At 56.4% G+C, this 19181-nt stretch overlaps 1 protein-coding gene across 1 annotated transcript in view; it reads left to right on the top strand.

Annotated features, from left to right (window-relative positions):
* CFAP46 (cilia and flagella associated protein 46) overlaps positions 1 to 19181 on the top strand; it is a 75836-nt gene that overhangs the window by 17798 nt on the left and 38857 nt on the right. Inside the window, exons 12-22 of the mRNA XM_036265912.1 lie at positions 6806 to 7034; positions 7136 to 7256; positions 8488 to 8611; positions 9246 to 9376; positions 10201 to 10328; positions 10618 to 10751; positions 11851 to 12063; positions 13674 to 13839; positions 14639 to 14788; positions 15121 to 15228; positions 15607 to 15773. Coding sequence (XP_036121805.1) covers positions 6806 to 7034; positions 7136 to 7256; positions 8488 to 8611; positions 9246 to 9376; positions 10201 to 10328; positions 10618 to 10751; positions 11851 to 12063; positions 13674 to 13839; positions 14639 to 14788; positions 15121 to 15228; positions 15607 to 15773 — 1671 coding nt within the window. The remainder of the gene's footprint in view (positions 1 to 6805; positions 7035 to 7135; positions 7257 to 8487; positions 8612 to 9245; positions 9377 to 10200; positions 10329 to 10617; positions 10752 to 11850; positions 12064 to 13673; positions 13840 to 14638; positions 14789 to 15120; positions 15229 to 15606; positions 15774 to 19181) is intronic.

Here is a 19181-nt window from a genome sequence, read left to right as displayed (position 1 = left end):
TGAAGATGAAATCCAGCTCATTTCCCCCAAAGTGCCGCAGGGAGGATGCGCCTGGCTTTAAAGAGGGCTGGAGTGGCCCTGGCCAGTTTGGCTCAGCGGTTAGAGTGTCGGCCTGCGGTCCGGAGAGACCCGGGTTCGGTTCCCGCTAAGGGCATGTACCTCGGTTGCAGTTTGTCCCCGGCCCTGGTTGGGTCGTGTGGGTGGCAACCACTTGATGTGTCCCTTTCACGTCGATGTCTCTCTCTCTCTTTCTCTCTCCCTCCCACTCTATCTGAACAAAATATCGAAAAAAATGCCCTCGGGTGAGGATAAAAAAAAAAAAGAGGGCTGGAGTGGCTGTGGAGCCATAAGGCCCACAGTTGGTCCCAAGCAGGGTCAGGCTGCCCTCAACACCTGCTCACATCAACCAACGGCCAGTGTGGGCCCACGACCTCGGGGACAGACAGACAACCAGGTTTCGGTCAGACTCCCGAAAGCCCACGCCAGCACATGCCCTGTGCTCCACGAGCTCCGATGGCAGGACCTGCCATGGCCCAGGCGTGGCCCGCTGTTGGCCGTGAGCCAGTGTGTACTCACCTGGTGTCTGGAATGCTCACAGGCCAGGTGGGCACTGGGGTTCCCCAAGCAGTGTGATGACCAGGGCCACGTCCTTCTGCCCTCAGGGTTGAGTCGTTCATCACACAGGACTGAGCACTGGTCTGGGGCCAGGTACCATGCCAGGCCCCAGAGATGCACAGTGCAGGGATGCGGCCAAAGCACTTCCCTGAACATCTACACCTGCACCTCCATCTGTGCTTCTATCTACAACCACAGCTACACTGATACCTATACCTACATTCGCCTAACACCTACACCTACACTCACCTCTACACCTATACCTACACCTACATCACACCTACACCCACCTCTATACCTACACCTACATCACACCTACACTCACCTCTACACCTATACCTACACCTACATCACACCTACACCCACCTCTATACCTACACCTACATCACACCTACACCCACCTCTACACCTATACCTACACCTATACCTACACCTACTTCACACCTACACTCACCTCTATACCTATACCTACACCTACATCACACCTACACCCACCTCTACACCTATACCTACACCTATACCTACACCTACTTCACACCTACACTCACCTCTATACCTATACCTACACCTACATCACACCTACACCCACCTCTACACCTATACCTACACCTACATCACACCTACACTCACCTCTACATCTATACCTACACTTACATCACACCCATACTTCTATACCTATAGTTATATCCACACCTATACCCACACCTACATCTACACCTACATTTACCTCTACACCTGTACTTACATACACACCTATACCTACACCTACTTCTATACCTATACCTACACCTACACCTACTTCTACACCTATACTTATATCAACACCTATACCTACACCTACTTCTACACCTGTACTATACCCACTTCTACACCTATACCTACACCTATACCTATACCTACTTCTACACCTATACTTACATCCACACCTATACCTACATCTACACCTACACTTACATCTGCACCTACACCAATATCTACACCTACACCTATAGTTATACTTCATCTACACCTACCCATACATCTCTGTCTACTCCTCACTTACACCTATATGTACATCTACTTCTACACCCACGTATCACCACGCTGTTAATAGGCCAGGTGAATTAAGTGTAGGAAGGCCCTCACAGCAGGTAGTTGGGAAGGGGTAAAGGGATGCAGCCTTAGGCAGGGTGGTCCCCTTTGGCTGCTGAGCCGCTGACCTCACTCAGAGACGAGGCAGAGGGGAGGGGACTGGGCACTGAGGAGGATGAAGGCCAGGAGCAGAGCCCCACAGAAGGCTGGATCCAGAGCTTGTCAAGGCCCCGGGGCTGTGTGTTATCCTGAACGAGGGGGTGGGCATCAGAGCACAGAGGAGGGGGCTTCAGTTGTCCCACGATGGCTCTGCTGCCGTTGAGAATGGTCTGTGGACAAAGCTGGTGGCGGGAGTCCAGGCAAGAGATGATGGAGCAGAGGTGGGCAGGTGCCACGTGAGAGTCTCGGGGGACCGAATGGAGGAAGCTGGGCAGAGCGGGCATGGGCATGAGGGTGTCAGGGGCTCACAACCCCTCCCTGACGTCCCTAGCTGGAGAGACCTGGAGCCATCCTTGGAAGGCAGCGGGCTGTGGGACTTAGGGGCAGCCCTGCAGGGAAGAGCCTGGAGGTCTTCTGGGACTCCAGAAAGAGAGGAAACCCAAGGCAACACCCCCTTTGAGGTTGGGGATCTGGGAAGGAACAGGCAGGGCCTCGGTAGGCGGACGCGGGTCCAAGCCAGCTGGGAAAGTGCTTTATCCGGGGGGTCCTGGCTGCAGCAGCTGGGGGTGATGCCAGGTGGGCACAGGGCCTGTTGAAGCAGGTGTAGAAGAGCAGGGACGGGGGGGGGGGATGGCCTGGGAAGCCCTGTGCTGGCGAGAGGGCCATGAGTGGTAGAGCCCACGACTGTGTTCCGGGTTTGTTTTGCTCTCAGCAGGAGGTATCATAGCTTTGGGATGCTGCAGAATGACCCAGCAGACAAGGGGGCTCACTCTTGCAGGGGGAGCAGGTGTATGAGAGGGGCTTCCTATTGCTCTGGTTTTGGAGAGAAATGAGCGAAAGGGAGGCCGAAAGATGGGGATTTGGAGTGTGAGCAGAGAAGGGACGGTGTAGAGGGTCACCCAGGAGGATGAGTGCCAACAGCAAGGAGGGCCATGGGATTTGGACACAGACTGCAGGGCGGGGCCATGGGGGGAGCTGCCGTGCCTCGTTGGGTCCTGTGACTGATTAAGGGCAGGCTTTGCCACCTGGATGAGGGCCCTGGCACACGGGGCAGAGGAGGCCCAGGGCCCTCACTTCCTGTCCCTCCTCTTCGAGTTCTCCTCCTCCCGGTGTGAAGCATCCCAAGCTCAGATTTTCTTCAGTCCATAAGTTCTCTTGTTTTACAAATTCTCTAAGTCAGTCTTCTCTTTAGCTTGTCTTTTAAAAAATGATTTTATTTCTTATTTACAACATCTTTGTAGTTTATTTTCATATTTGCCTGATTTAAAAAATAACTTCCAGTTGCCTTCTTTTTCTCTGATCATTCTTTTCCTAATCAACTTTATTGAGATATAATAGCATACAAAAGACTGCACACATTTAAAATGTCTGGCTTGCTGAGTTGTTTTTAAAAAATCATGGATGGGTGTTGTATATCGTAGAATGTTTTTTTCTGCATCTATTAATATAATCATGTGACTTTTCTCTTTCGTTCTTTAATGTGGAGAATTATACTGATTGGGTTTTGGGTGTCGAACCAACCTTGCATTCTCTACATGGTCCTGAGTATCCGCTTTGTTAGCTATTTCAGGTCTGATTTTCTGGTGTTTGGCTGAAGCTCTCTGTGTGTATGTTCATGAGGATGTTGGTCTATGAATTTATTCCTTTGTAATGTTTCTGTCAGGTTTTGACATCAAGGCCATGCTGACTTTACAAAATGAATTGGGAAGTGGGGAAGTATTTTTTTCTCCTTTGCTTAGTGGAGGAGTTTGTGTACTATTGGTGTTTTCTTCCTTGAATGTTTTATAGAATCCAATGAAACTCTGTGTCTGGGGGCTGTGCTGCACGGTCAGGTTTCTGTGGGAAGGTTTTCGAGCTGACACGCTCCCTGTAGGTGTCGAATGCTAAGGAAATCCTGCCAGCAGCTGAAGGCATTGTTGTCCCTGTTGAAGGTATCTCAGTGGCTCTTGTCAGTGTCCCCACATTTGCCGATCCTGTGCTCAGGTCTTCTGGCTCCCGATTTCTTGTCTTCTGGTTCCAGCCATTCCCGAGAGGAGTGTGAAACTCCAGCTCTAACCATCAGCATCTCCCACTCCCTGTAGCTCTCAGCTTTGCTCATGTGATTGGAAATACTGAGTCACACACATTCGGGATGGCTGTCTTCTTGTGCCCTCTTTGTCTCTGGTGACTCCCTGGTCCTGAAGGCTCTTGCGTCTGATGTTGACACAGCATCTCCAGCTACTCTGCTCACCATTGTGCTGCATTTTTGTTTCCACCTCTGTGTATCTTTAAAGTGTAAAACACAGCTTGTAAATGCATGTCTTGTCCACAGCCCATCTTTCTTTTTTTTTTTTTTTATCTAGGTGACAGTCTCTGTCTTTTAATTGGCGTATTTAGCCTCTTTGTACTTAGTGTAATTTTGAACTTGTCCAGGATCTCATTATTTGTTTCCACTTCTTCTCTCTGTTCTCCGGCTGCTTCAACCCTGTTCTATTTTATCTCCTCCACCGGTATCTTTACTTCTTAGCCAAACCTCTGGGGGGTGATGCTCTAGGGCTGATAATACACAACCTTGTAACACTGCACTTTGGTCACCCCACCCCGCTTTTTTATGCTACTGTTGCCATAGCTTTGACTTTTAAATAGATTATAAACCTCCTCTAACATTGTTTTTTTTGCTTTGAACAGCCAGTGGTTTTTACAGTAAATTACAGAGCAAAACAATCATTTATTTGTTTGCCAGTCCCACTGGCTCTTCTTTCGTTCCCCCAAAGCCAAGTTTCCACCTGGTATTCTTTCATCCTGAAGGGCTGCCTTCATTTTTCTCTTGTAAGGCACGACCGTTGACGGTGAATTCTCTCTGCTTTTGTTGATCTGAAAATGACTTCGCCTCACCCCTCATCTCTGAAGAATGTTTTCACTTCTTACTGGACTCTGGGTTTAGATATTTTTCTTCTGTGAACACTGTGCCCTTCGTCATTTCTGACAACATGTCAGGAGTTATTTTAAACGTGGTTCTCCTGTGTGTGATGTGTCTTTTCCTTCTTCTCTGTTTCTGGGTTTGTGACTCTAACTCTTGTTCTCAGCATTTTGGTTATGGTCTTCCTTGGAGACTTAAGAGATAATCCTGCTTGGGGTTTGCTGAGGTACCCAGACATGTAAGACGATAATTTTCAGATTTGGGGAATTGTTGGCTCTTATTTCTTCAAATACGTTTCTGCCTCAGTCCTGCTCTTGTCCTTCTGGGACCCCAGCTTCCCATGTGCTGGACATTGGATACTGTCCCACAGGCCCCCAAGGCTCTGCTTAGTTTTTAAAAATCTTTTTTTTTTCAATCTGTTTTTCTGATGAGATCATTTTCTGTTTCCCTGTTTTCAGGTCACTGACTCATTTTTCTGTGCCTTCTCTAATCTGCCGTTAAGCTCGCTCAGGAATTTTTCATTTTGGTTATCACAGTTTTCAGCTCCAATAATTCCATTTTTTGCTGTTTCTATTTCTCTGATGTGATTCTCTGTTTTCTCAGTATTGTTTTCCTTCCATTATTTAAGCATATTTATGTTTGTATTGTAATATCTGCATTGAAAGATTGAGCTGCTAACCTGAGTCTGGCCCCTGGCTGAGTCCCTGCCTGCGGACTCCGGGTCGTCCGTGCCGCGGGCCTGCGCTCTGCCCACTGCGCCGCAGGAAGCTGCCCCAGCCAGGGCCGCAGTCGCAGGCTCAGTCCCGAGTTTTCTTCTCCAGGGCCTGCCCCACTGCTGCCCGGGCGGGTGCTGGGAGCAGCTGCCTCCGTGTATTGGTCCAGCTGAGCAGTTGGCAGCACGGCTGGGAGCAGACGTGACTCTGAACATCACTCTGAGTTCTTTCCAGCTGGTCCCGTTCATCCTGTTTTGGCGGCATGGATTCTGTGATCTGAACCTGCTCTGCTCACCACCATCATCACAGAGGTCCCCTCCAGAGAGCAGTTGCCAGTTTGTCCCTGACTTGGGCTGTTCTGCCGTGCAGACCTCTTGGCTGTGTGTGTACGTTAGCCTGCCGGCTCCTCAGCTCATCTGTCCGAGGAGCCTCGCGTGACGGAGCTCTGGGTTTATGCCCAGAGTCCTGCTTGGTGCTGGCTTGCTGTTCTGTTGCCCCCTCTGTCCCTGCCCCAGGCCTGAGGAGTGGCGCACTGTGGCTGCAGTCTGTGTCCCAGTCTCCTGATGGGGGCGTGGGCCTTGCCATGGCGTAGCTGGGGTGCTGGGGGTTGGCAGTGCCCGCTCCTGGCCCTAATGCCAGCTCCCTCGGGCAGCAGAACCAGCCCCTTGGTGCCTCGGGCTTTCCCTGCCTCTCCCCAATGTTACAGGGCTCTGTGAGGTGTATGCTTCTACCATACTGCGCCAGTTCACGGTCCTGTAGAACTTCTCTTCATAGATTTGTGGGATTGCTAATGCTTACGTCCCGGGCAGGGCCATGATGCTGGGTCTCGTGTGCTGTGGAAGGAGAAGGCTCTGAGGACCCTTTATCTTCCTGCCGAGACAGGGCAGCCCCCAGCCCTGCCCGGCTGCCTGTGATCCCAGCACAGGCGGCAGCAGGAACAAACGCCAGGCAGGGCCAGGGCCATGGGGCATGGTGCCGTGGTGAGTGTACGTGCCTCAGCCCCGAGGATCAGGGACAGGGCTGCAGTGGACAGAGGGGAGCGTGTTGCATCAGTGAGAGCCGTGCAGGGTGAGGGGTAGACAGCACCACTGGACGGAGGTGGCGAGCCCCCCAGCGCCATGTGCCCCTTGCTCACCGCAGCTCCCACTAGCAGGACCCTGGTGTGCTGAGCTGCTGTGGCTCAGTCCTCCTGTGGCCTGCAGGGACATCCTCTCTTTGTCCCCCGGGTGAGTCCTCAAGGCGAGGCAGGGTGGGACCTGCAGGATACGCAAGGCCCTGCACGGTTCCTGGGAGGGTCTCGCAGCAGCCAGCGTGCCCCGCAGCCATGACGCTGCGCTGTGCTCCGCAGCCTCATGGTCCTGCTCCGCTGCCAAGTGCACATGGAGATGGCCTGCATCGAGGAGGATGAGGATCGGCTAGAGCCCGCCATGGAGCACCTGCAGAAGGCTCTGCTGCTGGACAGCCAGGGCCTCTACCAGGAGAAGCTCAAGATGGCCTTCAACCGGCTGCACCTCTGCTCCATGCTGTACCAGTCCCCCCGCCGTGCGGAGGACAAGGCCATCATGGCCATCGAGCAGGTGCGGCTCAGGCTTGGGGCCCACTAGGGGCCCACTGGTGCCCTTCACTGTCCAGGAGTGCTCAGAAAAGACTGGATCCCTCCCATCTCTGCCTTTTGCAGGCTAAGAAAGCTATCCCCAAGGACAGTGTCCGGAAGAAGCGGGCCCTCCTGGTGAATGCAGGCCTGGCCCTGGCCCCCGACACCTTCCAGATAGTGCTCGACAGCGAGAACGAGGCCAAAGGTAGGTGCTGGCTCTCGGCCAGTCAGCGGCAGCCCCAGCGGAGTGCCAGGGGCTGCTCCCTCGGCAGACGCGCTGTCTGGGGGTCTGGAGGCTGGAGGGCAGGATCCTGGTGTCGGCAGGGCTGTTCCTTCTGGGCCGTGAGGGGAGCTCGCTCCAGGCCCCCCGGCCTGCAGACGGCCAGCTTCTCCCGCGTCCTCACACGGTCCTCCCGCTGCGCTCTGTGCCCAAGTCTCCCTCTGGAGGACATCCGTCACAGTGGACGGGTGGGCTCGCACTCTGAGCCGGGCGCAGGCCTCACCAGAACTCTGGGGGCAGCGCCCAAAGCCAGGGTGGGGCCCGGCTGCTCTGCGTGTGTGTGGACAAGGCCAGCGTGAGCGGACCTCCTTTCGGTGCCCTCCCACCAGCCGGGCCTCCCTCCCGTGGACACTCTCAGCCACTTTTCAGTAAACAGAGACGAGAATGCGCCCCCACGCGTGGAAGGCAGGGTGGGGACACACCCCAGTGGTGGGAGGGATGGCTCTGGGACATGACCCTGAGTGGCCCGGCGACCGTGCACCCCCTCTGTGGCTGTGATGGTTGGCGCCTCCCTTGGTCATACTGCGGCCTGAGTCCTCATGCTGTCCTGAGCTGTCTGGGGAGCACAGGCTCTGTCCCTGTCACATGAGACGTGCCTCGGCACCGAGAGGGCGAGCGGCTGGCCTGGTGGCAGTGGGTGCCACGCCCGTGGCCCAGCGCGGACAGGGGGCCTCCTCCCAGGCCCTCAGGCCCCGGGGTGACACTGAGCTCTCCGCGTCCATGCCTATTGCTAGCAGGAGCAGCTCCAACCAGGCTGATGAGCTGCTCGGCCTGGGCAGTGGGGATGGCAGGTGCCAGGGAGGGGCGGCAAGAGGGAGAGCCAGCTCCGGCCCTGGTGGATGGGGAAGGGGTGGTGCTGCCACAGGACAGGGTAGGGCAGGGTGGCCAGGCCAGCCCTGCAACACGCTGTGCCGGGGGCCTGGCAGCTCCCCACGCAGAGGCACAGTCAGCTGGACCGGACTCCCATCAACAGAACAAAACCGCGCAGGGAGGGGTCACTCTGCACACCTCTGAGCCCAGAGCCCCGGAGCTGCTGCCCGGCGGCTGGCTGCATGCTGATGGCACGGGGCGTCCCTCGAATGGAGGTGCAGCCCCTCCTCGTCACGCCACCCCTCGCATGCTGTCAGCCGTGTGTGCATCTCGTTTCTGTCCTCAGTTTCCACCGGGAGAATCCGGGGCCGGTTCACCGCCCTGTTCTCGAAGGCACGGCACCACACCATCAGTGTGGACAAGGCTGCCGGGCATCTGCGGCGTCTGGGGAACAATAATGACAAGGAACGGTGAGTGGGGACCTGGAGAAGGACACAGCAAAGCCCCGAGCCAGCTGGGAGACTCTGTCACTGGAGAGCGAGAGCGACCCTCTGCCGTGGCTGAGCTGATGGCCTCCCTGGGGCCCATGTGGTCCTGGAGGCCGGCAGGAGGAGGTGCACGGCTGGGGGGCCTGGCAGGCGCAGCCCCCCACTGCCCTTGAGACAGCCGACCACAGCCGGGGTGGGGAGGGGCTGTTCTCACTCCGCAGAGACTGTCCTGACTCGGCAGGTGCCCAGCACCAGGCTCTGCGTGTGGTTAGGACACAGCCACTGGAGTCGCTCACTTTGGGACTCAGAGCCTGTCCCGGGGAAAGACATGTGGGCGCTTCTCAGTCGTCAGAGTGACAAGGGTGCAGCGGCCAGACCCTTGGCTCGGGGACAGACAGCGGCCTCCCCCACCCCTGACCCCGGGGAAGCCTCCCGGCCACGGCCGCCCTGCTGCCTCGAGCCCTGGCAGTGGGCACGGCTGTCTCATGGCTGCTCTCTGCACCTTGACACTGGATCCACCGGCGCCTCTTTCTCACGAGCAGTCGCTCTAGTGGTGCCTGGTTGTACCAGCCGCGTCCGAGTTCACGCCTTCCTTCCCGTGGGTTTTGGTGAGCAGAGTACAGATTTGGGCAGAGCTCGCCAAGGTGGCCCGGAAGCAAGGCGTGTGGGACGTTTGCCGGACGGCCAGCCGCTTCTGCCTCCTGTACGACAGCGTCAAGGTGAAGAAGCTGTCCCGGGGGAAGAGAGGTATGCACAAGGCCACCCGTCAGCGCCCCGCAGGGCCCGCCAGAGCCTGGCCGAGGCCGGGGTTTGGTGCTGAAGTGAGGACGGGCAGTGTATCAGGACTGCGTCCAGGGGCCTTCGAGGGCAAACAGTGTTTTACAGATGCTGGCAGCTGACTGCCGAGACCGTTCCTGACGGGGTGACAGTGATGGCAGGGTCCCCCGTGAGAGTGAGGGTGACCACAGGGTCGATGTTGCCGACCAGGGGCCTCCTTTGTGCATCTGGCTCTGTGCCAGGCTGGCTTCCTAGTCCATCTTGTCTGACCTGCACAGTCACTTTGGGGTCGTCAGGGGGCGAGAAAAGGGAAGGGACCGGCTGTGAGTGAGGGAACCGAGGCCACCGTGGTGGGAGCCGCGGGCAGAGGGCAGAGGGCAGAGGCTGAGTGTGCAGGTGTGCTTCTCAGGAGTGCTGGCTCCTCACGTCATCACTGGTCTGGGGACGAGTCCAGGGTGCAGGTCCCAGGCGGAGTGCTGGTCTAGCGGGCAGTCAGGACACAGGGACTTGGCGCGAGAAGGCCCAGGAGGCAGTGTGACAGGCTCGGCGGGCAGACCTGCACAGCAGAACCAAGCACACGCTGTCAGGAACGTCAGCTAGAGAGGGGACACATTTGCCACCCCACGGAGGCCCACACGCTTGGGGAGGTTTCCTTCCCCCTTTCCTGGGCACACCCCTCAGAGATGCCGGCCCCCCCAGGGCTGAGGAGGAACTCCAGCAGGCGGGTGGGCAGCAGTGTGGACGAGCGTGCCAGGCTGCTGGCATGAAGTCCTGAAGTGCTGCTGGTCCCCCAGGAAGGAAGAAGCGGGCCGGGGAGAGCTGGGGGTCGGACAGCAAGGCCCATTCGCAGGTCTTGCTGCCGCGGCCCGGGTCCCCCAGCCTGCTGCGGAAGTTCGCGGAGGTGGGCTTCATCAGTGCCGAGGTGTGTCCTGTGGACAGGTCAGCTGCGGGAGCGGGTCCCCCGGGGTCCCCTCAGTCCTCTGTGGTGGCCGCTTGGCATCCAGAGGCATGGACCCCGCCGACGTTTACCCTGATCCCCCATCTCTGCTCCTGAGGTGACACTATGGGTTCGGGAGTTTCCTGGGTTCTGGGGGAAAGCAGAAATCAAATGTGGCATGTGTGGATACAAATTTCCTTAGAAGTAGTTTCCGCACGGTGGCTGGCGCGAGGGCTGGCTCTGTGACCGCCCCCGCTGCACGCCTCCTGTGCAGGCCACCGTCCACTTGCTGCAGTCAGAAGGTGTGGAGCTGAACAACTGTCCCAACCCCCCCGAGGACTCGAGCCAGCACCCAGCAGGCTACATTCTCGAGGCCCCCGAGGACAACTCGGAGTGGATCACGTACAGGTAGGGGCCGCGTGACTGGCGGGCCCCGTGTCCTCTGCACCGGTGGCACCGTCTGTCCCTGGAGCACGGGCTGCACGGCCGCCCGGGGAAGGATGGACGAGAGGCAGGGGCTGCGCCCAGACCAGGAGCGTGATTGGCGTCCTGCGTGAGAACAGCCACGGGACTGGCTTGTGTTCCTCTGATCCTCCTCGTAGTCCGAGTGAGAGGTAGGAGCTCACAGTCACGGTGGAAATGCAGAGGGGGCGGCTCTTTAGTTTGCTCAGCGGGGAAGCTGCACCTGTCCAGGTGTGCGGGGGATACACCTCAACGGCTCCCTGTGTGAATGACGCAGCATTTCCTTCGGCAGATCCAGGGGACCCGCCCACGTGAGATGCCTCGAGCAGGACACTCCCGAAACGGGGTGCTGTGTTAACTATGAGGGCTTGTTGTTTCTAAATCTAAGTTTCAGTATTTTTGAAAGTGGGTGATTGACTGTATTATCACGTCCGGGGAGCTGAGCTCCATCCAACTGTTCTCGCCCACCAAGGGGGGGGGGGGGGCGTCTCCTGTTCCGGGAAGGAGAGCGGGGTGCTAGGTTTGTGCAGACCACAAGCTGAGTGGTTTGGCATTTAAAAAATTTGTCAAATAAAATGAAAATAAGCGAAACCACACGGAGCTGCAAAGCCTGGACACCTGGCCCTTCACAGAAAAGGTTTTCCATTCCCAGTCCCCAGGGGGACAGTCGTCGCCCAGTGCTGAGTGGGACCCGAGCATCCTGAGGAGAGTGGCCTCGTGTGAGGGGCGGCCGCAGAGGTGGACAGGCAGCCAGGCTGGCCTTGAGGACCCTGTCCTCAGACGGGGAGGGCTGGGAAGTTTGTAGACCAGGTACAGAGAGAGGGTCTGATTGGAGTGCGTGACCAAGGGAGGTCCTGGGGGCAGCTGGGGAGCTGGGCAGGGCTGGGGTCCTGTAGAGGGAACGTGGCAGGCAGCCCGGCAGGCACCTCTCTGACCCTGCTCCGCAGCCAGGGTGGGGTCGCGGGCAGACGTCACGCCGGCGTCCGTGCTGCCGGGTTGGGAAGGGTCTTGTTGCGGAGGAGAGCCTGGCATGCTCGTCCTGCAGGACCTGGATCGAGAGTCTGTCGCAGTACGCCATGCACAACTGGCTGCGGTCTGCCGAGATCGGACAGGAGATTCAGGAAGCCTGGATCGTGCAGAACGCCGTGGTCTACGTCCTGAACCACAACCACCATCTCATCATGGCTGGGAGGCAGAAGGAGCTGGTGGACGCCCTGTACCACCTCCTGAGCATCGTCAAGACCACTGGCCACAACGGGTGGGTCCTGGCCCTAGAGCTGTGGGGTCAGGCGTGTGTACCCCTTCCATAGTGCCATCTTTCTAGGGGGGGTGGGGCCGCTACTGCCTGTGCCTGGAGACGAGGAGACGACGGGCCCAGGATAAGCCTGGGGGACACTGGGAGGGCTGCTCGCGCAGTCCCGGGTCTCCGTCACTAGCTGTGCACCCCTGAGCCAGACGCTCGCTCTCTCGGGGCCTCGGGGTGGGGGGTGGGGACTGCTGAGGCTCCGGGAGCCCGCACGCCTGCCCGGGGCCCGCAGCAACGCCCAGTGTGGGAGCCACCTGTCTGTTCCAAACGGAACGGCCGTGGGGAAGGTTTGCTGAGGCCGCGTCACCGGGGAGATGGAGTGGGGAGGGCGCCTCTGAGCGGCTCTCTCGGGGGCGGGAGGTCGGAATCGGTCTGTGAGTTTTCTTATCCAGATGGGAGCTCGGGAAAACCAAGTCCTCACGAGCTAAAATAGAACTCTGAAAACATCAAGTTGGGTCAGGTTTTATCTAACTAGGATGAACTTATAAAACTCTCCTTGTGCGTTTTCTGTTGGTTTGGGTTTTAGTCAGAACAATAAGGTTTAAATATTTTCATCAGATGCTAAGGTAGAAATTCAAGAATGAGTCAGAATGTGGCAACGTAAGATGTGATGATTTTTTTTTAAAAAAATCCTCACCTGAGGATATTTTTCTATTTATCTTCAGATGCAGTGTGAGGGAGGGAGGGAGGGAGGGAGAGAGAGAGAGAGAGAGAGAGAGAGAGAGAGAGAGAGAGAGAGAGAGAGAAATTCCAGTGAGAGAGACATCGATTGGTTGCCTCCTGCATGACCCGGACCAGGGCTGGGGACCCAACTGCAACTGAGGTACGTACCCTTGACTGGAATCGAACCTGCGACTCTTTGGTCCACAGGCTGACGCTCTAACTTCTGAGCCAAACCGGTCAGGGTGCGATGATTTTTTAAAGTTACGAATAATAAAGAAAATGGGCCATGAAATGAGGACGTGCCCAGCGGCCCCCCCGCTCCAGTGGCTGAGGCTGGCGCGGCCTCTGACCTCTGCCCTGGTGCGGCTACAGGGACCTGGGGCCTGGACACGGACGGAGCCTCCTCCCGGCCGTCGTGCTGCTCATCTCTGTTGCAGACAGGGGTCAGACTTTGAGTCCCCGACTTTTAGCACATGGAGATCATCTGTGGCCACTTTGAACGCTTTAGTACCATGGCGTCCCCAGGGAGAGAACGAAGCTTGGGTAAACGTGTATTTGCTCTTGTAACTGACGGAAACCCTCAGGCCACTACCCGGGGCCTGCTGGACACCCCCGTGGGGCACAGTGGCCGGCGGGCCTTTCTGTCCCAGCCCCGTGGCCCCGGTGTCACGCGCTCGGTGTGCAGGCGCCCGCGTCAGGGACAGCGCATCACAAGAGCAGGCTGTCACAGCCAGCGTCCTCCCTCGAGGCTCGAGAACGGCTCCTTAGGCAGGTGCTGGGACGGTGGGCGGCCACTTTTCTGTGTAACCCCAGCTGGGGGCCCAGTAAACGCAGCGGCCGCGCACTCGGGGGACTCAGGCCTCGAACCTGTGCTCCGCCGGCTGCTGCCCGTGTTCCAGTGACTCTGTCATGCTGGTGATGCTCTGCAATGCGCTGGCTCGCGGCCTGATCATCAGCTGGATCCCAACCCAGACGCCAGAAAAAGCTAGAAAACTCGTGAAACCAAACCCGTTGCACACACCACTGGACGCGGGGGCCACCTCTGAAGTCAGAACCGCGGTGGAGGTACAGGCTGCTGCGCGTGTGAGCGGACCTTCCCGTGGTCGGGGTTGTGGGGGGAGAACTGGCAGCGGTAGGGGTGCCACTGTAGCCTGTCCAGCTGCTGGGAAATGGGCGCCGAGAGCAGACATCCCTGCAGGGCCCAGTGCTGGTCACTCCAGGACAGAGGGAAAGGGGGGCGTGAAGCTAGAACAATGCAGACCAGTGCCGGCACCGTATCCCCGAGCCGTGTCTATGGACAGACGCTGCGAGCGAGCCGAACCCTTAGCCCACGAAATTTACGTCCCGATAAATGTGGACTTGACTGTAGTCATCAATGAAAAGGAGGGAAAATCGTGGTCTTGATGGACTCTGAAAAGCACTGGCTAATCCATCACCCATTTCTAGTTCAGAAGAATCCTAGCAAACAGGGAAGGGAGCCAGTGCCTTACTGAGTAGAAGGGAGCTGGCCAGAAGCTGCGGCTGCCCTGAGCGGTGAGGTCGGGGTCAGACCGTCCCACTGCCCTGCCGGGGGGTCGGCAGGTGCCCTCGGGAAGAAAGGGCATGAGGAGCCCCTGTGCTGCTGCCAGGCCTGTGGCTGCCCGGGTGTGCGTGAGGGGTGAGGGCTTGTGGGGGGTGAGCCACACGCTGCACCGTCCACTCCCCGCCCGCCAGACGGGCCAGGCTTGGCACATGTTTTCGCTGCTGCTGCGGTCAGGACCAAGAGCCGGGGGGGGGGGGGGCACTGCGGTTAATGGTTTGGGTCTTGGCTCAGGTTTCTCTGCTTAGAATTCTAGTTGTATGAACGAGGACACATCCGTTTCAGGTCTGTGAGTTTGCCCTGAACCTGACCAATGGATCGGTGCCGGAGGAGGCCGTGCCCACCAAGGCCCGGCAGCAGCTCATCGCCACCTGGGTGAAGGCCAAACAGCTGCTGCAGCACCAGATCGGGTCGAGGCTGGGCACGGAGGAGCAGGTGCGGCTGCAGGGTGCTGCCTCTCCCTCCCCCCTCCCCTGGGCTCGCCAGCCTGGAGGGCGGTGCCCTTCTGCACGGGTGCTTCCCTGCATGGTGGGCTGCCCCCGGTCCCTCCACCTGCGGCCGGTCAGCCTACTTGTCAGACCACTCGGGAAACCGAGGCACCGCTTTCTGCCTCTTGATGGTGTGAGAAGGTCACTTGGAAATAAACTTTTGTACAAATAGCTCCGATTACTGCCACTGAGCTGGCATTTCAGAGGGTTAAGGTCTCAAGTGCTCTAGACCCTCCCTGGGGCCCTGGGACTCATGGACTCTGTGTTTCCTTCCACCAGAGCACCAATGAAGACATCAACTCCGTGACCAGAGTCCTTGTCGCCCTGGAGATGTACTCCTGCAACGGGCTGGGCCTCATGGACTTCACCGTGCCCCCGTTGGCCCAGGTGGGTGTCACCAAGTGCCCTGGTTGGCAAGCAAAGGGGCTGTGCACAGACGGAGCCCCTGACCTGAGGCCGCTGTTCAAATGCTGCCGCTTGGAGGCAGAACCGGGTCAGAAGGCCTTGCCGGGGTGCCCAGAATCGGAGCCTGCCTGAGTGACGGGGCCTCAGTTTATGATGAGTGACGTGGTACCCCGGCCTTCGTAGCATTTGCCGTAGTGGGGATGGTCCTTTACCCATCCCGGTCTGTCTGCAATAACTTGATAATCCACATCCAAGCTTAAGGGTTTAGCAACTGAGGTAGCCCCCCGCTGACAGCACCCAGCACTGCGGGCCGAGGGGTCAGAGACTCCCCACCCTGAACGCCTCCCCACCTTTGAGTAGCTGCTGGCGATGGCCTCCGAGTGCACCTGGGCGGACCCCCTGGTGGAGCTGCAGACACTCACCCGCCTCAGCCACTTTGCCTGCACAGCCCGCGACCATGAGCTCACCATGGCGTGCTCGCACAAGGCCGTCCAGACGGGCGTCAAGTACCTGAAGACGTTAGATCCGTAAGTCGCCGCCCTGGCCCTGACGTCTGATGTCCCGGTGATGCGGCTGTCTCCCTGTGTCCCCTAGGAGCAGGAGGGACACGGAGAATGCTCGTAACCACGGCCATTGTGGAGGGGCACTCTTGGTGACCAGGCGCGGCTCTGGTAGAGGTCCCAGGGTGGGGGAGCCCAGCCCTTCGCCAGACCCCACTCACCACTGCGTCCCCAGCAGCCCCATCTGGTGCCCGTGCAGCTCCGCCGGCCAGGACCGCACTGCCAGCTGGGCCCTGGAGGGCTGCGCCCGGAGGGTTCCGAGGCCACCCAAGCCTCACCCGCTGCCCCCGTGGTGGACACAGAGGGGGAAAGGGCTCGGCTCCCCCTGCCCTTCCCAGCAGACACATGGCTTTGTTTGCCATGGTTTTGAATAGGCAGCAAGGCACCCTAAATACATTAGAAAGTAATCAAGGGCAATTTCAGGGAAAGGAAGTCGTCCTCTCCCCACCCCTCTCTGCCCGAGGGCTGCCAGCTGCCCGTGCCCCCAGGCTGCTGCCACCCAGTTCCCAGGACAGCCCCGCGCGGCCACAGGTGCTTCGTGTCCTTACGGTTCCTCACGGCTCAGGTTCCATTCAGCTGATGAGCTCTTGTTGTACTGAAGTTTTCCTCTATTTCTGAGGGTGAGGCTTTAAAAACATGTGTTGCTAATACAAATATTTCTGCAGTAAACACTGTTTTTCTCAAGGTTCTTCTCTTCCGCTTACTTTCTGAATCTATTTCCTGAAAATCGGAATCACTGACCCATGTGGTCTGGGCCTTAGACATGCTTAAGGCCAAAACAGGGGCCCTCCAGGGCTCTGCATGCATCACCTCACTTATTCCTCACAGCAGCTGTTCCTACACCGCAAATGGGGAAACCGAGGCAGAGGCTAAATCACCCAGCTGGCGGGTGTCAGAGCTGGGATTGGAGCTGGTCCATTCCAGGAGCAAAATGATCAGTAGAATAGGAAAAACAATCAACAGAACCCAACACGACACAGTGCATTTAAAATAGCTACTCTAAAATACAATTAGATTTTTGGATTTTTAAAGGCCAAATTGAAGTACAGGTAGGGAATTTCAACAAAGAAATGAAAACTATAATAAAGAATTAAGTGGAAATTCTAGAACTGAAAAATGCAACACCCACCATGGAAGTAACACTGGAGAAGTGATACGTCACTTTGAATGCAGGTCAGCAGGCTGTTGAAATGGAAGCCTGGAGAATCAAACACAACCAAAGCTCCGGGGGACAGAGGCAGGAGAGGGAGGCAGAGATGCGTGCTCTTGAATTGTAGCAGCTGAGCCCTCGCCAGGTAGGTCAGTTGGTGAGAACATTCTTCTGATGTGCCGAGGTTTCGGAGGAATCCAGTCAGGGCACATACAAGAAGCAACCAGTGAAGACATTAATAAATGGAGCAACAAATTGATGTTTCCTTCTCTGTCTCTCTCCCTTCCTCTCTCTCTCTCTCTCTCTCAAAATCAGTCAGTCAATCAATCAATTAAAAAAGAAAAGGTAGCAGCTAAAATGTTTTCAAATGGAATGAAAAGTAACCCAGAGATACAGCATTTTCAGTGAACTGCAGGCAGGATAAACACAAAGAAAACCGCACCTATTTTCATGGTAGTCAAATTACTGAGGACCAAGGGTGGGGAAAAACCTGGGAAATAAGTTAGAAGGGGAAAAAGACACATTTAATGTAGGAAAAGGAGGACAGGACCACTGGCTGCTCAACAGAAACAATGCAAAAAGAAAAACCCTGTCAATTGAGAATTCTCTACCCACCAAAAATAGCCTTCAAAAAATGAAGGAAAAATCAAGACATTTTAAGAGCAACGGAAGCTAAGCGAAGCCCTTTCCAGAAGACCCACAGCACAGGAAACAAGGAAGGAAGTTCTTGGGGCTGAGGGAGGCGATTCCAGGGGGACACGCGGTTCAAGAAGCAAGAACATAAACATAAAAGGGGTTTCCCTTCAGTGCTCAAATTCTAAAAGACATTTGCCCGTTTAAAACAAAAATACACGGTATTGTGGATTATTAACGAAAGTAGAAGGAAAATGCAGGAAAACGATAACATGAAGGATGGAAACGAGATAAATAGAAGTCTGTCGTTGAGAGTTCTTACATCACCTGTGAAATGAAGTAAATGAATTCAAGGCAGCCATGATTTGTTCAGGGTAGATGCTGTAATTTCCAGAGCAACGCTAAAAAGAATGAAACAAGAAGGTATAACTGAAACCCCAATGGAGGAGATGAAATGCGATACTGAAAAATACTCAATCCAAAAGGGGGGGGGGATGCAACAAGGGGCACACAGGACAAAAGGAAGGCGAGCAGCAAAATCATGTCAATACCTGTGTTGAACGTAAAGGGATCAGGAAGCAATCGGTCCCACTGAAGACAGAGACGAAGACCCAACCCAAAGCTGAAGCTGTTTGCAAGAGACACTCTTCAAATATAAAGACACAGGTAAAAAGTGAAAGGGTGGACAAAGATGTACTCTGCAAACGCTCCTCACAGCTCACTGGTGGGTGATGTTAAAACAACTGAGATGTATTACCAGAGACAAGGAGAGGCATTTCAAAATGACAGCGGGTTCAATCAGCAAGAAAGCAAGCACCCTCAAAGTGTGTACACTTAATGCAGTGCTTCAAAATTCAAGAAGCAAAAATTAAGTACATGCACAATTATAGCTGTAGATTTCGGCATTCCTCTCTGAGTAACCGAGAGAACAAAGTAAGCAAAAAGAATCGGCGAGTTTATCGATGATGTGAGTGATGCTGGCCTTGGCCACACGTTGTCTCTAGTGACTGTAGTGGAAAGATCACAGTGTCTGGGATGCTGGTGCCCAGGCAGGGCCACGCTGCCACCCCTGGAGTCCTCTCCAGAGCAGAGACCTGACTGTGCACGGCAGACCCTGCAGGATGAGGGGCAGCAGCTTTCCCTTGGCTTCAGAGCCCTGGGCCCACGCAGGGAGTATACCCAGGGGCCAGTGTATTTCTCTCAAAATAAAGTCAGTGTCCCCTGAGCGTGTGATCTGTCCAGCGCTGGACAGGGGGTGATGTCCTAGTGTGCGGTGTCCTCGTAAACGCCTAGGGAGCAGGGATCACATGGTGTTCTTGATTTCTCACTGAGTGGGAGCTGCCCAGGACTGAGCCCTCGTGTGCACCAGGGCTCCCAGAGGGCTCGTTCTGTGCACCCAGTGCTGTGCACAGCACCCGACAAATTAGCCATTTAAGACATCAGTTGATGCTGGTGTTCTCTCCTTCCTAGGAGCACACCCATTCCTTTCCCTTGTCCCCTGCTTCCCCCGCACGTGTGCATCTCCTGAACTCTAAGGGTCCCCACGGGACTTGCAACTAGGGGAGCAATGGGCAGTGGCAGCGCATCCTGGG

The sequence above is a fragment of the Molossus molossus genome, unplaced genomic scaffold (assembly GCF_014108415.1).
Source record: "Molossus molossus isolate mMolMol1 unplaced genomic scaffold, mMolMol1.p scaffold_m16_p_17, whole genome shotgun sequence".
NCBI classification, from domain to species: domain Eukaryota; kingdom Metazoa; phylum Chordata; class Mammalia; order Chiroptera; family Molossidae; genus Molossus; species Molossus molossus.
This window is presented reverse-complemented; position numbering and strand designations above follow the sequence as displayed.